The sequence below is a fragment of the Heterodontus francisci genome, chromosome 16, assembly GCF_036365525.1.
Source record: "Heterodontus francisci isolate sHetFra1 chromosome 16, sHetFra1.hap1, whole genome shotgun sequence".
In the NCBI taxonomy this organism is placed as follows: Eukaryota; Metazoa; Chordata; class Chondrichthyes; order Heterodontiformes; family Heterodontidae; genus Heterodontus; species Heterodontus francisci.
The window spans coordinates 75,623,599-75,643,251 of NC_090386.1; the positions used below are offsets into that span (position 1 = coordinate 75,623,599).

Below are 19,653 nucleotides of genomic sequence, written 5' to 3' on the forward strand. Positions count from 1 at the left end.
GTGATGCCAGAAACCAGTGCACCTGGAGGCCCAAGGCCCACTGCGAATTGAAGTTTAAGCCTTACCAACATAAAACTGGCAAACTGTGGATGCTAATGCAGCTCACCAACCCTGGAAAATGTCCAGCTGTGATGTGGAGCCAACCCATAGGTAAGTCTATGGGCAGGTGGCAAACAACATTGGAAGGAGACAGGGAGGTGGGTGGGGGAGGAAACTAGGCCTGCATAAGTCCACAGTATTGTTATGGAGCTTGGAGGAGCACTAGTTGCTCTTCCTGGCTCCACATAAAGTATAAAAATGCTAACTTACATTTTCGGCAGCACCTCCTGTCGTCTCTTTAAGGATGCTGTAAAGCTGGTAAAACTGAGCAGAGCCTATGTGGTACATGTTTTACACAATTTATGTGCATTTGGCAGTGGGGTCATAAAAGAGCCATTAGGACTCTGATTAGCCTCTTTTAGGTGAGGCTTCTGGACACTAGAAGTTGGCACACTTCCTGGTTGCACCTCGAAATTGGTCTCTATCAGAAATTGGTTCCTCCACCCTGTGTCCAACTCTAATTGTTTGTTCAAAAAATGAATTGACGGGTACTAGTTTCTCCCCCAATGTGTTTCCAGGATTAAACTAGTGCACCTTGACATGACCTTGTATCAAATTACACTCAAATTCCTTGTGATTGCTTTGAAATGTGTTAAGAGTATAATGACCACATTTTACGTCAGATATTCTGACTTGCAGAGTTTTTCCGTCCAGCTTCAGTTGGGGAAAATCACGATGCACTTTTGAAGGAGTCAACAAAAGAAGCAAGCGAGACTTCAAGGACAGAGACTCCAGACACAACACAGTCAGACAGCAAGAAATCCTCCCAAAAATCAGAAAAAAACGATGAAGTAACCACACCAACAAAAATTAAAGAAATGAAGGTACATAGTGTTGAAGTTTTAAGATCCTAATGCAATCTTCTGTACTCAAGGCGATTAGTGGGATTGTATAGAAATACGAGAGAGATTAATGTCTAGCCTAGCAGGATAGCATGTATCTGTAAATAAATACTCTTTTTTTTTGTCTGTCTGAGTCAAATTGGACAGCATAATTCAAAACTTGGATTAATACAATAAGTAAGTTCATGACTGGGGCTGATTCAAATGCAGCTGATTCTGGTGGGATCAATTTCTCTCTGCTGGTTCTATGGATCCTAAGTGTTATTCATATGAGCAGTGCAATCTTAGTTCCTGATGGGAGTAAGTCCACAGCTCAAAATTGCCCATGACTCAACCCAAATTGCAGCCTCACTAGGAAACATCATGAGGATGCCCAAGAGAAGAAACAGTCAAATTCATATTTGTAGAGAATGAGTACTTTTTGAAGGCACAAATTTTGGTGCAGTCGTGGAGTGGAGCTGGGCGATCTTTCATCTCTAAATGATCATGCTAAACCTGATTTGGAAGTACTTGAAATTGATACTGAGATGTTATATTTTTCTGTTTGTGGGGCCGATTCATTTAAGTGCGCAGGCACATTAAAACATTTTTGTGTGGCCGCCTGCGCACAAGCTTTAATTTATAGGGGCTGACTTGTGCACTGCCTGCTTTGGAACTTTTGGGTTGCTGTATGGCTAAGAGGGAGCATTGCTGCCAATCCAAAATGACAATCAATAACAAGCAGCATCAAGAAGCCAGAGAGTTGTAGCAGTGACGAGGGATTGCAGTCCAACATAATGAGTTAAGTGAGCCTCTGAATTAGATATCGAAGAGCAACATTATGACTGAGTACAACATGATCAGAGAATTGGAAAAGCACTTACCTTGTGGATGGGGCAATTCTCACCTGGATTTAGCTGGCAGAGCTCAGCAAATGGTCACACTACCACGGTACCATATCCGCTGAAACTGGAAGTGGGCGGGTTGGATCAGGATTCAGATTTTTACCACTTTAATGTCCCTACCGCCCCCCCCCCCCCCCCCCACCCCGAGATGTTTAGGATTAGTGAGTTCAACAACAACTTATATATTTATATAGCACCTATAATGTAATAAAACATCCCAAAGCATTTCACAGGAGCATTATAAAACAAATATACACCGAGCCACATAAGGGGATATGGATCCACATGGTTTTAGGAATATAACAGACTTTTCCAGTTCTGATTCCCAAGAAACACCCACAAACACAGACAATTCTATGGCTCACAGTTATGCCAATGCCAGTCCTAAAATGTTGTGGATACGTTTACCAAACAGATGAAAGCCATCCAAAAATAGATCAATGAATCTACTTAGGAAATTTGCAATAAGCCTGAACAAAGTGACTGTAAAAAAAGGTAAACTATCCTTTCTCATCCTTCTCAACCTGTCTGCAGCCTTTGACACAGTTAACCACACCTAGTCATAGCCAGAATATCACTTGCAATAGCTTTTCTTCCTGATCCTGCAACATTACTTGACTCCCCACCTTTTTCTTATTTACATGCTACTTCTCGGCGCCATCATCTGAAAGCATAGAGTTAGTTTTCACATGTATGCTGACGATACCCAGTTCTACCTCACCACCACCCCTCTCGACTCCTACACTATTGCTAAATTATCAGACTGCTGATCCAACGTCCAATACTGAATGAGCAGAAATTTCCTCCAGTTAAATATTGGGAAGACTGAAGCCATTGTTTTCAGTCCCCACTCCAAAATCTGGGCCCAAGCTACTGATTCCATGGCCGGAATTTTACGGCCCCCCCCCCCCCCCCCCAATGAGCAGGCTGGTGGTGGTAGTGGGGCGTAAAATTGAGTGGGAGGCAGGGGGGTGGGGCCATTCCCCGCCCACCCCTGGTCCAATTTTACGCGGGGCGGAGGCTGCGAGAAATGGCCCGCCCGCCTCAGGCCAATCAAAGGCCTTAACTGGCAAATTAACTGTCACTTACGGGCCTCCTCCCGCTACTGCGGGTATCTTACCCTCAGCGGCTGGACGACAAAGGCCCCAAGAACCCCACCTGGTAATACCAGGCAGTCGCCTTGCAGGCTTGGTGGGTGGGGGGACCTTTCTGCTTGGAGGGACGCCCCTGAAGCCCCAACCACCCGCAACGCACAACACTGGTACAGAGGGACCTGGGTGTCCTCTTAAATGAGTCACAAAAAGTTACAATGTAGGTATAGCAAGTAATTAGGAAGGCAGATGGAATGTTGGCCTTTATTGCAAGGGGGATGGAGTATAAAAGTAGGAAAATCTTGCTACAACTGTACAGGGTATTGGTGAGACCACACCTAAAGTACTGTGTACAGTTATTGTCTCCTTTATTTAAGGAGGGATAGACTTGCATTGGAGGCAGTTCAGAGAAGGTTCACGAGTTTGATTCCTGGGTTGAAGGGATTGTCTTATGATGAAGGGTTGAGCAGGTTGGGCCTATACTCATTGTAGTTTAGAAGAATGAGAGGTGATCTTATTGAAACATATGTGATTCTGAGGGGGCTTGACAGGTTATCTGCTGAGAGGATGTTTCCCCTCGTGGCGGAATCTCAACTAAGGGGCACAGTTTCAAAATAAGGGGCCTCCTATTTGAGACAGAGATGAGGAGGAATTTCTTCTCTCAGAGGGTCATTAAATCTTTGGCATTCTCTACCCCAGAGAGCAGCGGAGGCTGAGCTGGACAGATTTTTGATCTACATGCAAATAAAGCGTTATGGGGGGGGGGGGTGGGGGCAGCAGGAAAGTGGCGTTAAGGTCACAATCATATCAGTCATGATCTTATTGAATGGCAGAGCAGGCTTGAGGGGCCAAATGACCTACTGCTGCCCCTAGTTCTTATGTTCTTATGATCAAATCACTTATTCGCAGTAAGCATGATAACTGAAGCAAAGAAAGACTATTGTCGGGGCGGGGCGAAAAGAGCTGCGCATTGGCATAATGTGTGATTGAGCACTGACATAGGCTGTCTATTAAGGTTTTTTGGAAGAGGTTTGCTTTCTGTTTCCAGGACCAAGAGAAGCAAAATTCCACTGCATAACACATTCCGAACGTATATTCAGGACTTATTTATTTTATGTCTTATACTGAGGTGAAATGTAACAATGGCCACTTTTTCATTAGTGGTTAGGAGTTGGCTTAGCAGAGCAATATCTTCCATTTTATAGATCTGCAGATAGGCTGGAAGCACCCAGACATCTTTAGAAACCTAAATACTTAATGCTTGCGTTCAGCTCTGAAACTCAAATTGAACCTCTGGCATCTAGTTGCTGCCCTTAACAGAACTGTCCTCAGTCGGCTTTGCAAGGCATGGCAATCAACAATACTTGCTGTTATACTGTCAAGAGGGAGAAGGGATTAGTCCTTGTCCAAAATTTTTATATAATTGATAATTGAGCTTTATTGCACTATTTCAGCATTCTTTGCTGCCTCACATTAAACCAAAATGGAGCATATTTTCCATATTATATTCCATATATTGAGACAATTGCTGATTACATTGTTAAGCCTCTAAACAAGTCAAACATTTTCCGTGAACCCAGTGAACTAGTTGCTATGTAAAGACAAATGTTAAATGTTACAAAACAAGAAATGAAAATTGATTACTGCAGTTCCTCTAAAGAGCAATGAAGGAGCCATATTTAAAGTTATTAAAGACAATCTCAAGTCACAGTATAGGGTCATTTTACGTTTGTTCATTTAGAAGGTATTTCCACATAGTTGTAACAGAGTATAAACAGTTTGACCATAGTCTCATGGTGGCTTATTGTTAGATGGGTCTTCCTTCCTTTGCTTAAGGAAATTTATGCAGGATATATGGAGGAGTATGAAGGAGTAAAAGTACTTTTGTGGAAGAGATCAGAAATCTAAACATGTAAGTGCGACCAGATCTTCTAAATTATTTATCATTTTCCAATAAAACCAGCAACCTTATGGAACTTGGCGGTGGTCATTCTCTATGATCTTGACTCACCCAGCTATCCAATGCATAGCAGTAGATTTAGAGTGCAATAACCGTATATCTGCATTGTTAATACAAGGTAATTTTGTGGTGTAAATGCAAACTAATCCATGGAGTGAACCACAGTGAGACTCCCTGGAGGAGAGAGTTACTTAGTCCAGAGTCAATGTGGACCTTGACTCCAGATTTACCCTACACAAGTTTAGTGTTGGTATGAAGCAGAAGTTGCTTGGTAACAACTCTAAACCTGTAGTGTAAATGCATCCTTACTATTTTTATTGATTTAATCTATTTTCTGTTGCACACGCTACTTTGTTCCGTGCATTGTTTTTTAAATGGTTTGACTTGGTTCCATTTTTCATATGAGGATCAATAAATTATGATTGTTCTTGTTTTGGATTTAATTGACTTGATTTCTTTTAAAATTTTGCTGTCAGATGGAACATGAAGATGAACCGAAACTTAGGCAAGAGGTAGTGTACGGACGCACTGTGGATTGGTTTTTACTGTAGTTTATGTGAAACATTTTCATACCTGTTTTAAAATATTAAGTTTCTATTTATTTCTGAATATAGATTCATCTGTCAAACTAAATATAGCTATAACATCAGATAGATCCAAGTCATATATCCTTCAAGCTTTATCACCCACAAACTCCACAATTTTACTGCTCCCATTGAAATATTGAATTTTAACTCAAAACTGGAAATTGATGTTGATTCAGAGATTAAAAGACAGAATGATCCTTCTCATTACCACACAAGAAAGTGGGTGATAATTTTCGGAATCATAGTTCTTCATTGTTGTCAGTACACTACCTATACGCTAACATACATTTCATGGGTGACTGTGGTACTGTCAAAATGCTACAGAGGCTTCGTCTGAAAAATAACATTCTTAACCATTGGTCATGTTTTGATTACATTGTTTGATCACTAAATACATTACATTTCAGTATAGCACTTCATGCTTTTTACTTGCTTGCTGTGCGCAAAGTTCCTTGCCATTGATTTATTGTGCGTTTGTTAATTTTTCATCTTGTGGACTGTATTGATCATCATTAAAAACATATCATTTCCAGTTAGATGCAATGCCACTTCCACTAGATGCAGACATTCACTCTACACTGTGTAATAGTGTTTTCATGTTCATTGAGTAGGCAGAAGGTATGAAGTGTGAAAAGTGCAGAAGTAATTTGACATGATGTAAGTTTGTTTTACAGGAGTGGGGGGTGGTGTTGGATCACATTGCCTTGAGTGGTGCCAGGATGCCTAGAATTACTGCAATGCATAATATTTGACATAGGAATTGTTACTGTCTCCATCAGAGACAAAACTGGATTCTGATGAGTTCTGTGTTAAATATAGCTTATTACTCACATTTGCACTTCAACTGCTATAGATTTAACACAGTTACATAAACACTGAAACTTTGAGCCCTGTACCAAGATACCTTATACAGTAGTTAGTAGACAAGCATGATAACAAGGAGATTGATGTGCATGAGCAAGTATTAACATCAAGGTGCCAGTCAAGTAGAAAGAAAAGCGGATCATTTTTGACACACTGTTTAATATTCTTAGACCCAACTAGGTTTAACATGAAGTTGACATGAATTGAAATGTCGGCAAAGTAATTCTGGGAAAAGCACCCTTTGACGTATTTAGGGAGGATTCAATTAGAAAGTATATTTTGTAATAAAATTAGATCATGTATATTTAAATGGAATTACATTTTGTAATTGAATGAAAAATTCACTACAGGAAAAGGAAACTGATCATCAGTCCAGTCACCTTCCTAAGGCCCTAAAGTGAGGGGACAGTGGCGTTCCAACACCTAACCTATTGGTCTGAAATTCTTGTCTCTGCTGCTGTTTTAGCAGAGATGTTCATCCATTTATTTTATCTGGTTAACCCCTTCAATAAAGTGTCGAGACTTTTCTGAAAAATATGTTAAGAAATGGACTTAGAGGTACATCATCTTCCATTTGGGTTAAACATCCCTGATGAACAATGTGTTGTCACTTCTAATGTAATGTTCTCTTTTTTTTTTCCAATTATGCTAAAGTTCCTGGACAAATCAGAAGATGTACTATTGAAACATCAGGCCAATATCAATGAACTAAAACGGGCTTTACAGGAATCTACTGCTATTAAGCTAAGTCACAGTGACCGGGAAAAGAAATTAACTACTTCTCCATCTTCATCGAAACCTAAAGATAAAGAGCAGGAGGAGTCTGAGAAGCTTAAAGAGGTGGGTTTTGTTTATAAACACATTGTTGAAGTCGTAGGTGTGCTAGAACTGCCTACTTGGTTTTGGCTTTTGATTATCCGTTTGCTTGTTAGTCTGTTGGTGGTGGCTATTTTTCTAGTCGCAGCTATGGTATAACTAGGACGGGTGTCATTTTAAATTGGATTACACCACAGTTAATTGTATGCTTCGTACATTGAGTAAAATTCCCACCTTATACTAGGTACAAAGTAAAATGAGAGGAAGTTGTAACAGAGATCTGACTATTAAATAGTCAGACTATTAAACATTCTCAGGAGACTAAGATAGCATCATTTTAAAGCATTTTCTGGATACATATTTTGATGCATTATGATATTCTGCTGCCCTCAATAAACACCAGTGGACTGAATAAAGTATGAAAAATTTTCCAAATCTCTTGTGAAAGATCAACAGCAGTGTAGAACTTCCTTACTATTCTTTCCTGTAAAGTAACATGGCAATATCTTTCTGCCATGGTATTTGAACAACATTTCAGCATTTGCTTCAGCAGTGCCAATAATATTTTTCACAACACACCTTTGTGGTACATTATAGTGAGGCACAATGTTTTAATTTTTTTTATTCATTTGTGGGATGTGGGTGTCACTGGCCAGGCAGCATTTATTGCCCATCCCTAATTGCCCTTTAGAAGGTGATGGTGAGCTGCCTTCTTGAACCACTTCAGTCCTTGGGCTGTAGGTACACTAACAGTGCTATTAGGAAGGGAGTTCCAGGGTTTTGACCCAGCGATAGTGAAGGAATGGTGATATTGTTCCAAGTCAGGATAGTGTGTGGCTTGGAGGGTGGTGGTGTTCCCATGCATCAGCTGCCCTTGTCCTTCTAGGTGGTAAAGATCGGGGGTTTGGAAGATGCTGTCAAAGGAATCTTGGTGAGTTACCTTGTCGATGGCACACACTGCTGCCACTGTGCATCGGTGGTGAAGCGAGTGAATGTTGAAGGTGTGGATGGGATGCCAATCAAGCAGGCTGCTTCGTCCTGGATTGTATCAAGAAATGCTGTAAATACTCAGCTGGTCAGGCAGCTCTGGAGAGAGAAACAGTGTTAACGCGCTGAATTTTATGGGCCCCCTCGGGATGGGAACAGAGGCAGGGGGGGGGGCCCATAAAATTGTGTCAGAAGATGGGGGGTGGGTGGGGGGGGGGGTGTGGTGTGGTGTGGAGTGCCCGTCACCTGCCCAACACCTTCCACTTTAGTCCGGGAAGGGGAAGGCCGAGGACAGTCTTCCTGCCCAAGGCCAACAGAGGCCCTTAAGTGGCCGATTAATGGCCGAAAGCTCTTGGAGGCGGGAGTTAGTCTCTTAAAGGGACTGTGTCCCAGACAACAGACAGTTAATTGCCTGCCTGCCATAGAATTGCCATGGGGTTCCAATGGAGGGCCAAAGTGGGGTCTTCCGCCCCCACCCCCACCTTCTGGCCTGCTGCCAGGAACCCCATCGTCAGAACAAAATTCGCGCCAACATTTCAGGTCGATACCTTTTGGAGACGGTGACTGGAGTCAAAGGACAAAGTTGTTCAATGTGCAAACAAGTTCAGCCAGACGGGGGAGGGTGGTGGTGGATGGGAACTGGTCGGGCCTCCGCTCAAGGAAGAAGCGGAGGCTCCTCAGGCCATCCTAGTGGGGGATGGAGATGTAGAGAGATTGGATGTCTATGGTGAAAAGATGGTTAGGGTCAGGGAACTGAAAACTGTTAAAGTGGTGGAGGTCGTTGGAAGAGACTGGACAATGGAAGAAAATACAGAGTCAAGGTGGGAAGAAGTCTGATCCTTGGGGCAAGAACAGGCTGGAATAATGGGTCAATCAAGGATCAGGGATCTTGGGAATGAGGTAGAAGCAGGCTGAGCGGGGTTGGGGGACTGTGAGGTTGGAGACCTTAGAGGAAAGATCTTCAGAGGAGATGAGGTCACTGACAGTCTTGGAAACAATGACTTGATGTTCAATGGTGGTGTCATGGTCCAGGTGCAGGTAGGAGGAGGTGTCAGAGAGTTGGCATTCAACCTCCTCAAGGTAAAGGTCAGTTTGCCAAACAACTGCAGCACTACCCTTGTCAGCAGGTTAAATGACAATGTTAGAGTTGGACCTGATAGAACAAAATGCTGTCAGTTCAAAGGGAGATAGGTCAGAGTGAATGAGGGGAGCAGAGAAATTGAGATGGCCGATGTCACACTGGCAGTTCCCAGTGAAAAGATCTAGAAAGGATAAGAGGCCGGAGGGATGAGTCCAGATGGAATGAGAATTCTGAAGATGGGTCCACTGTGTGGTGACAAGACTCCTGTTCAAAGAAGTGTAAAGGAGATGGATGAAAAGCTCAGCATTTGTGCCAAACTCAAAATTGTTTGAGGTGGCACAGTAAGGAGTGAGGAGGCCTTTTAATCTTTCGGGATCAAAGAGGGAAAGATCAGAGGAGATATAAAACATAGCAAAGGTTGAGATTGGAAGCAGGGATGGGGTCAGAGGAAAGTAAAAGGGAAGACGGATCTGGAGGGGCATTGATATCCAAGAGTTGTTGAAGCTTGTGCTCCTTGGTACCTGAAAGGAAAATAAAAGTTTTTTGATAAAGTACCAGATGAGGCAAATAATGAAATTGAACTGCAAACCAGGGCAGCTTTGAGATTGTGTGTTAGTGCAATTTCAGATCATATTTTTTCCGACAGCAGCTGTTGGTAATAATTCTACTATCCCCATTTACATCTCATTCAGGCCCATCTTTTGCTTCTTTACTTGTCACATTACCAACTCTTTTGCCCTTGAACCATTATCCCTTTTGACATTTAATCTCTCCTGTCTTCCACATAATCATCGAATTTCCCTTTTGTTCTTTGCTCCCTCTTCCCCTTTCCCAGCCTCTTTACTTGCTTAAAAATCTATTATGTCTCTAACTTTTAACAGTTTTGACAAAAGCTCATCGACCTGAAATATTCACTGGGATTTTTCAAAGGCGGCAGGGGTCCCGTCGCAGGGGCAGAAAGCTAGGTGGAGGCCACCCCACTTTGGTGGGAGGCAGGAGACCGGTCAGCATTTTATGGGTAGCGGCCAATTAAGTGGCCTGCCCCCAAGAGCTGTCGACCCAATCAGAGGGCTCAGAAGCCTCAGGAGTGCCACCAAGCAGTGGCCACTGCTGGGGCTGCACCAGGAGGAAGAAGGCACATTGGACATGTGCCCTCAAAGTAAGGCAAGTGGGGTTTAGGGGCACCAGGGCCAGGCAGGTAGGCCCCAGCTGTAGGGGGCAGACGGGTGTCTCTTAGAGCAGGTGGCGCTGATGCTGCTAAGGTGGCCATTGTTCTGGGGAGGCCCCTTCGTGGGCTAAAAAGTGCCCAATAAGGAGGCCCCATTCACCCCAACCCCAAGGTCCACTGGACGGCCGCCAAGGTTTACCTGGCGGTCTCCCCAGGTGTCGGAGAGCCTCCCTGCCACTGGTAAAATACAAACGGAGGTGGGAACAGGCCCTTAATTGGTCACCTAAGTGCCACTTAATCCCAGTGGCCACTTGGTTCAAACATGGACAAAAGAGCTGAACTCAAGAGGTTAGGTGAGAGTGACTGCCCTTGACATCAAGGTAGCATTTGACCGAGTATGTCATCAAGGAGCCCTAGCAAAACTGAGGTCAATGGGAATCCGGGGGAAAGCCCTCCGCTGGCTGGAGTCATACCTAGCGCAAAGGAAGATGGTTGTGGTTGTTGGAGGTCAATCATCTGAGCTCCAGGACATCACTGCAGGAGTTCCTCAGGGTAGTGTCCTGGGCCCAACCATCTTCAGCTGCTTCATCAATGACCTTCCTTCAGTCATAAGGTCAGAAGTGGGGATGTTCCCTGATGATTGCACAATGTTAAGCAACATTCATGACTCCTCAGATACTGAAGCAGTCTGTGTAGAAATGCAGCAAGACCTGGACAATATCCAGGCTTAGGCTGATAAGTGGCAAGTAACATTCGTGCCACACAAGTGCCAGGCAATGACCATCTCCAACAAGAGAGAATCTAACCATCTCCCCTTGACATTCAATAGCATTACCATCGCTGAATCTGCCACTATCAACATCCTAGGGGCTACCATTGACCAGAAACTGAACTGGAGTAGCCATATAAGTACCGTGGCTACAAGAGCAGGTCAGAGGTTAGGAATCCTGAGGCGAGTAACTCACCTCCTGACTCCCCAAAGCCTGTCCACCATCTACAAGGCACAAGTTAGGAGTGTGATGGAATACTCTCCACTTGCCTGGATGGGTGCAGCTCCAACAACACTCAAGAAGCTCGACACCATCCAGGACAAAGCAGCCCGCTTGATTGGCACCCCGTCTACAAACATTCATTCCCTCCACCACCGATGCACAGTGGCAGCAGTGTGTACCATCTACAAGATGCACTGCAGAAATGCACCAAGGTTCCTCAGACAGCACCTTCCAAACCCGCGACCTCTACCAACTAGAAGGACAAGGGCAGCAAATACATGGGAACACCACCACCTGCAAGTTCCCCTCCAAGTCGCACACCATCCTGACTTGGAACTATATCGCCGTTCCTTCACTGTCGCTGGGTCAAAATCCTGGAACTCCCTTCCTAACAGCACTGCGGGTATACCTACCCCAAATGGACTGCAGCGGTTCAAGAAGGCAGCTCACCACCACCTTCTCAAGGACAATTCGGGATGGGCAATAAATGCTGGCCTGACCAGCGTCGCCCACATCCCATGAATGAATTAAAAAAAACTTAAGTGGCTCAATTGGGCTCCAGGTGAGTGGATTGTCTGCGACCTATCCCACCGCTGGCAAAATGGCATGCCAGCGGGAAGGCATCAGGCATGCCAACCAATGCCGTCCCACGCCTTTTGCCAGCCTTCCTGCCTCCAAGCTCGTCCCCAAAGACCCTGTAAAATTCCAGCCTTTAACTCTGTTTCTTTTTGCACAGATGCTTCCTGACCTGCTGAGTATTTCCAGCATTTTCTGTTTCAGATTTCCAGCATCCTCAGTATATTGTTTTCGTAATCTTTTAAAATAGATTGTACCATCTACTGTTAACCCAACCCTTTGATAATTTGTTAATGTTATGGTTTTGATATTTTTCTCACACTTAAAATTTGACCAAAAGGACAACTATTGTACTAAATTGACAAAGTACAGTTAATTATTCCTTGTCATCTATGCAATGTAGGTAAATCAAGCAAGCCAGTGGTGGAGATCACTTCAAAAGATTTCCGTTGTGCACCTTTCCTGCACCATGCATATTAGCCCCATGTGACACATTTTCAGTTCTCTTTCCCCTGACAACACTGAACTATTTCATCCACGTTGCTCCAGTGAATGAGAGCGCTACTTTACTCTTTCTCTCATAATATTTTGTACAAGCTATATCCTGTACCAATATTTGGCATAGATTATAAACAGGTCAGTCATCCCTCATAAATCTAAAGGGGGCTGATTCTAACATATATTGTCTCATATAATGGGATAGTAACACCCTCAAAATGGGGTTGGTCACCGTACTGTCCCGTTAACACTAATGATACAGCCAGCGCCATTTTGAAAGGGGCCCCCAGCTGGGTGTCCAAAGCACTGCCTGTTTTGACTGATAGGTCTAATTTAACCTGCAAACAATGGTTTGAGGACTGCCAATTGCCATTTTAGGTGGGAACTGGTCAGAGCATGCACCATAAACATTCCAATCATTTCGGCAGGTGATAGAGCCACAGAGGCCCAGGAAAGGTAATTTCAACATTTTTATGGAGCCTGAAGTTACCTTCTGTTCCCATTACACTGCCGCCACCCCCCTCCCTCACCCCCGCTGTACATAGCAACTTTCCTTACACCTTCTGTTTTGATGATTTTCTTGAGACTTGAATCTTGCATTTGGGCTTTCTGTATTATTGTTCTCTATCTAAAAAAAACAAAATATTCAGTGTTTTCATGTTTTTTGATCTGGTCGTGTTTTTTTTTAAGAAAAGCTTAAGGTGCCCAGTCTCCTTATTTAAAAAAAAACTGTAGATAGACTGTGCTAGGCTTCTGTATACATGAGATAAAAAATTATGTGGTGTAGAAAGAGCCCTTCATTGGTGGTCTGACTTATCCATGGTATCTGGAGAGGAAGTGAGTTTGAGGAATGAACATATATCTCCCACCACGATCTACCTATACTTAATATGATTATGACACATGCATTCATGGATTTGGACGGTGTCAGATACAGCATACTAAATATTGTGTAGTTATGGAAATTAAAGGTCTAGTCTTGGTAAAAGTGATATGACAGTCACTGATCTCTTGTTTGATTCCAGTGAATCATATAGATCCAAAGAAATATTTTAACTCATGATTTGTGATACAAGTAAAGATGTTTCGCAGAACTGCGGCATTTATAACGTTCTTCAAATGAGCATCATGGATAAGGTTATCAGGTTGCACCTTTCTTCTTGTACATTATTATTGTTCATTGTCCTTGCATTGCACCATCGGGGTATTTTGTATAAACTGGAACTTACTAATAGATATTCTGTGTGTTTGTAACTGGTACAAATTCAGCAATGTTGATGGGTAAACACAGAAGAAAAAAGCACAAGCAGCATGTGGTTGTATATTTGTTTATAATGTGTCTTTTCTTTCAAGATATCCTTTCCTTCTTTGGAGGCATTCAGTTGAGTTGAACAATGAGGCTTCATTTTGTCTTGCGTTTCTTCCTGTAATGACTTTGTTACTTTGTTATTCAAATGCCACAGCTTGCTAAAGGACACAACCAAACATTAAAACCTAACGTAATTATATTGTAATTGCAATTCTGGCTTCCAGAAGTAGCTATTAGATTAGAACAGTATGGAAGAGAATCTTACAATTCTATATTTTGTGGTTTATTACTAATAATATTATAGAGTAAACCACATGTTTTCTATGTTTTATTTGGGTATCAGGACAGAATTATATTTCTGTGCCCAACTACATTTCATTCACCTTTAACTATATAAGAAACCATGCTATCTGGATGTTGCACACAATCATTCTTAGAATTAAATTGAATGTTAATAGAAAATAGGGCACTTTGGCATGACTAAAATAATATTACTATACTGTTGACGAGGTAGAAAAAATTCATCACAAGTTTTCCACACCTAAAAATGCTTCGAAGTATGTGTTCCTAGGTGAGAAATGAAATGCTAAAGCATTAGCTGTGCTGTACTGCAATCAATAAATGTAATCTAATAATTGTAGATCAAACTGCATTGGAATTTATTGAATATGGAAAATATTTCAGAAAGGACTTCCATCTCAACCAACAGATGGCAAGTTTTACGTGAGCTCTGTAGGTCAAGTTCCCTCATTAATTATTTTCTAAATTCAATGGTATTTATGTATTCTCTTTGTGCTGGCTCTGTATTTAAAAACATTTTTTTTGATTATGATAAACTTTTGTGAGAATTTTTGAGGTGTGGCTTACTGTTGTAGACAGCAGATGGCTGATCTGAAAATGGTGTAATTTGGAAGTGGTAAAGAAGCTGGATGTAAGACTCCTTCCACATTGCATTTCCTGCCATGCTGTGCAGAACTGCTGTGCAGATGGAAACTTATCTGCTTTCAAGGCGATCTGTGAGGTTTAGCGTAGGGTTGAATTCGAATGTTCAGGGAACTATTTTTAGGAATATATTTATCGGGTCGCTGTGGTGCTTGTTAAGGGATGAAGGTTCTGCTGGGAGCTACAAGCAGTTTGAGGAACAGTCAGGTGTTAATTAAACTTGTACTCATTACTTGAATTGAGCTTTCAATAGTTCATATTATTAGGTTTAAAATTCAACCCTCCCATTCCCCCATGAAGATATTTAAAAATTTGATGATGGTTGTCATAAATCACTTCACTGAATTAGTGCATAAGCATTCAAATTTACAGGAAATAAGAAAGAACATTATAAGTTGAATAAAACACAAGTTATAAAAGCAACCACTAGATAGAAGAAATGGTGCTAATTAGCTCTGTAGCTAATTCTGACATTGATAAAATGGTTGTATATTATGCTTTTTTAACTGAGTACAGTATTTGGCATCATGTAAGCATGATTTATCAGCTTTGATATTCTTTATCTTAAAAACCTGACAAGTCTACAAAGTATCTTTACCACTAAAAATATAAAGTATGCGCAAGAAGCTAACACATTTGGTATTTGTTTGTCATACAATATGTTCTGCTATATCAGCTAATTAACCTTTCTGACAGTCTGCGAGGGCTGAAGAGGAGGCGAAGGAAGAGCCTACTTCTCAAGTGGGTGCCATTGCCTTATCTCTGGAAGCTTCAGCAAAGAAAAGTCTTGCATCTTCCCCTGAGGTTGACATTTTCAGTTTTACGTTTGATAAAATTGAATTGTAGTTTAAATAAGCATAAATAAACTGATGATGATGAGTAGTTTTAAATGGCAGAACTAACGTCAGTATGATTAAATTATTTTTTAGCCAGTTTGCTAAGATTTTCTAAAATAAATGTTTATCAAGAGAAAATGTGAAACAGATAAACATAAAGATTTAAATATAGACTAGTGTAAGAAATGTTTGCTATTGTAATAATTGTTAATTTTCCCATTTATACAGCTCATTTATTCCATCACTAAGCATCATTGTTTGTTGAAGGAATATAAACCATATTACTTTGTGCCCGCATTTTAACTATAACTTTTCATATAGCCACTAAAATGTATGTTGAAAGAGTTTTAGCTTCATCTAGTTATGACAATTAATGCTTCAGTATAAAGCAATCTAGATAAGTGAAATGCATGTGTACTGCTCTGTGCTTTTTCATGGAATACTGTGATGTTGACAAGTTTCTATATTTGAAATGTAGGGCTCTGAGGAATGGGTTATAATAGAAAGACGAGCTTCTAGGCTAGAAGAACTAGTTGTAGTTGAAAAGAAAAGTGACAGAAATGAATCCAAAGAAGAAGAAGCAGTTGAGGCTATATCACTTATTTGTGACAAAAAGCAAATTGTATTAGAACTATCTTCTCCTGAAATGGAGCTTATAAAAGAAGCATTTCACAAAGATGAGTCATGTGAAGAAAAATCTCCAGTGACTGAAGAAATTTGTGTTGTATCAGCTGTTCAAAAAGAAGATACTTCTAAAGCTACTGATACAGAGGAAAAGACTCAGACAATTACTCCTCCATTGAATAGCGCAGAGTTGCTGAAGTCAGATGAACAAAAAGTCGCCGAGATAAGAGCACTCCTAGCTGAACCTGAAGAAATCCTATCTGAGAAGCTTTTGGATAAAGAGCAGGTAGTCTCCAAAAATAAACAACTTGCTGACGAATCTGTTAACATCACTGAATCTTCATCAGCACAAGTTTCAATAAACACTGGAAAAGACCTATCTAAGTCTGAAGAAGATTTGGACTCTTCCAAACCAGATTCTGAAGCATCTGAAGATGCAGAGTCTATGTTGCCTTTGCACGTGTCCTACAGGGAGGAATCCAAGCCCTTTTCCTCTGGAAATGCTGAAACAAAGTCCAAGGAGCATAAAAAAGACTCCAAGCCACTTTCCCCACAGGACAATGACAAAGAACCCAAACCAGATTCTCCAGTAGCTGACCAAAGGAAAGGTCCAGGCTCTTACAGGCAAGAAGAAGTAAAGGCAGATTCCCAAACGTATGACCAAGAGAAGGAAGAAGAGATCAAGGCAACTTTCCAAATTGATGAGAAAGAGATTATGCCAATTCATTTTGTAATTGACAAAGGCAAAGCATATTCAGATGAAGAGAATGAATCTAAACTAAATTACTCAGAGAAACAACATGCCACAAAAGTGGCTAGCCAAGAGGAGTCTAAGTCCATTTTTGAAAACGAAGTGAATCTTGTCAAGTGTGAATCTAAAATCATTCTTCCATTGGTTGAAAAGGAATCGCATATAATACTTAACGAGTGCAAAGCTGTTTCACAGTTGGATGTTATTGAAACGTATAAAACTGAAGAACAGTCAAAGCCTTGTTCCTCTCGAGAGGATGTCAAAGAGTCACAGCCATGTTCTGGAAGATGGGATAAAAAAGAGTCAAGAATGTCCTCAGAAAAAGAGTCCAAAGTATGCTCCCTAGCAATTGATAGAGAAGATTCAAAACGATGTTCCACAGGAGAGGATGAAACATCAAAACCGGAAGAGGACAGAAAAGAGCCAAAGCCATGTACAACGGAAAAGGATGGGAAAGAATCAAAGCCATGTACAACAGAAGAGGATGGGAAAGAATCAAAGCCATGTACAACAGAAAAGGATGGGAAAGAATCAAAGCCATGTACAACAGAAAAGGATGGGAAAGAATCAAAGCCATGTACAACAGAAAAGGATGGGAAAGAATCAAAGCCATGTACAACAGAAAAGGATGAGAAAGAATCAAAGCCATGTATGACAGAAGAGGATGGGAAAGAATCAAAGCCATGTATGACAGAAGAGGATGGGAAAGAATCAAAGCCATGTATGACAGAAGAGGATGGGAAAGAATCAAAGCCATGTACAACAGAAAAGGATGGGAAAGAATCAAAGCCATGTACAACAGAAAAGGATGGGAAAGAATCAAAGCCATGTATGAAAGAAGAGGATGGGAAAGAATCAAAGCCATGTATGACAGAAGAGGATGGGAAAGAATCAAAGCCATGTATGACAGAAGAGGATGGGAAAGAATCAAAGCCATGTACAACAGAAAAGGATGGGAAAGAATCAAAGCCATGTACAACAGAAAAGGATGGGAAAGAATCAAAGCCATGTACAACAGACGAGGATAGAGGAAGGTTTATATCCTTTGTACCAAAGGATGACAAAATACTCAAGCCAGTTCTCCAGAGTGATGCCAACGATTCTGCTAAATCTATATTGCAAGCAGTTGAAAGGAAACAATCTAAAGAATGTTTCCCAGTGACAGTGAGAGATGAATCTGAAATACATCTTTCCGCAGATATGTCATCAGACTTGGACTATTCAAAATCCAAGAACTTACCAGAACTTGACAGCTTTGTATCCACTGAACTGTCATTGGATACAAAACAAGATCAGTCTGATCATTTATTTCCTGCGAATGACAAAATAGATTCCAGGTTGGAACCTCAAATAGAATATTCTGAGGGAAAATCATCTGAACCAAATTCACCTGACCTTATGTTGTCAGACCAGGATTTAGTTATTAAAGCAGAATATTCAAATGTTGAAAAATTGTCTCAAATACAACCATCAACAATGGTTACATTTTCATCAAAATCGAGAGATGAAGAGCCTCCATCCGTTAAATACGCAGAACTTGAATATGTAAGGATCACTAAAGGACTTTCTGAAGAGATGCCAAAAACAGATCCTTTAAAACCCTCTTTTAAACCTGGAAAAGACAGCTCAACAGTTAAGCATGACAGAGAACTTCCAAGTCCATCAGAGGAGGCGACAGAAATTTACTCTTCAGCCAAGTTTAAAGAGAGATATGCAGAAGTATATGATATGGGGTCTGCTACCCTGAAGGATAAAATATCATATTTTGAATTGAAATTGGGAGAAAATACTTACTCAAAAAAGCCAGTTAAAGTGTTGGAACATGCTGCACAGATTTCTGAAGTTGGATCACCGGATTCAGGCTGTGAAGTGGAATTGACAGGAGCAGTGGTAACTCTTCATATGAATTGTCACAAGGAAACATTGTTCCAGCATGTTTTGTCAAATGGCATTTTACATCATACAAGTTAACATAGCTTGAAATGAGCTTATTTCTAAATTGCTATTTTATGTTTTAGTCTTATGTATTGCTAAATGCAGAGCATTGTATTCAATCTGTTAATTTGCTTCCTTTTTCATTTAGACCATTTGAAGTTTTGCAACTGCAAATGTCAATCAATCTAGCCAAATTGACCTTTGACAGCAATGAGAACAGTCTGTCTAGGCAACTGTTGAAGTGTCTCCCCAAAAAAAGTCAATGCTTTTCTCACATTGCTAGAAAGTTGCATTTTGATACTCTGAAATATAGGCTGACTTTCCCTTGCTTAGTTTATTTTCTTTCTCTTCACTGTTCTGCTCCTTCCTTTTAAGCATACTAATGCCTGTCAAAACAATTATTTGTGGCTGATTTCCTGCTATTGCTGTGGTGCTAGCTCCCAAACTGTTTGCTGCTGTGCCATTTAACAGTGAAGACTGTGCTTTCTCAATTCTCCCATTCAGCTTTTGACTAATGCTTTTGTCTGTTTAGACTAAACCTGCTGCTCATGAATGTGCCTTGGAAGACAGGGAAGTAAAACCTTCACAGGAGGCTTCAAAATCTCCAGGGAAATCACCAGTAAAAAGGGAGACGTTCGAAGATACTGTTACTTCAGTAAATGTCACACAGGTGTTTAACTCCTGCTAAACTTCACATATATATATACGATTTAAAGATTCATCTACACGTCATATGAATGAAGTATCTTTGCATCTTGTTACTGGCATTGTAAACTTTCTTTGTGTTTTTTGCGAATTGCTGTTTAATTTA

The 19,653-nt window shown here is 41.1% G+C and overlaps 1 protein-coding gene across 14 annotated transcripts in view; it reads left to right on the plus strand.

Moving 5' to 3' along the window:
- LOC137378208 (band 4.1-like protein 1) overlaps positions 1-19,653 on the plus strand; it is a 312,011-nt gene that overhangs the window by 269,306 nt on the left and 23,052 nt on the right. For 9 of the 14 annotated variants that reach the window (XM_068048399.1, XM_068048394.1, XM_068048403.1 and 6 more), the window contains exons 12-15: positions 739-923; positions 6,982-7,167; positions 15,393-15,500; positions 19,375-19,512. In XM_068048399.1, coding sequence (XP_067904500.1) covers positions 739-923; positions 6,982-7,167; positions 15,393-15,500; positions 19,375-19,512 — 617 coding nt within the window. The remainder of the gene's footprint in view (positions 1-738; positions 924-6,981; positions 7,168-15,392; positions 15,501-19,374; positions 19,513-19,653) is intronic. The other 5 variants (XM_068048405.1, XM_068048406.1, XM_068048407.1 and 2 more) reach the window with 3 other exon arrangements.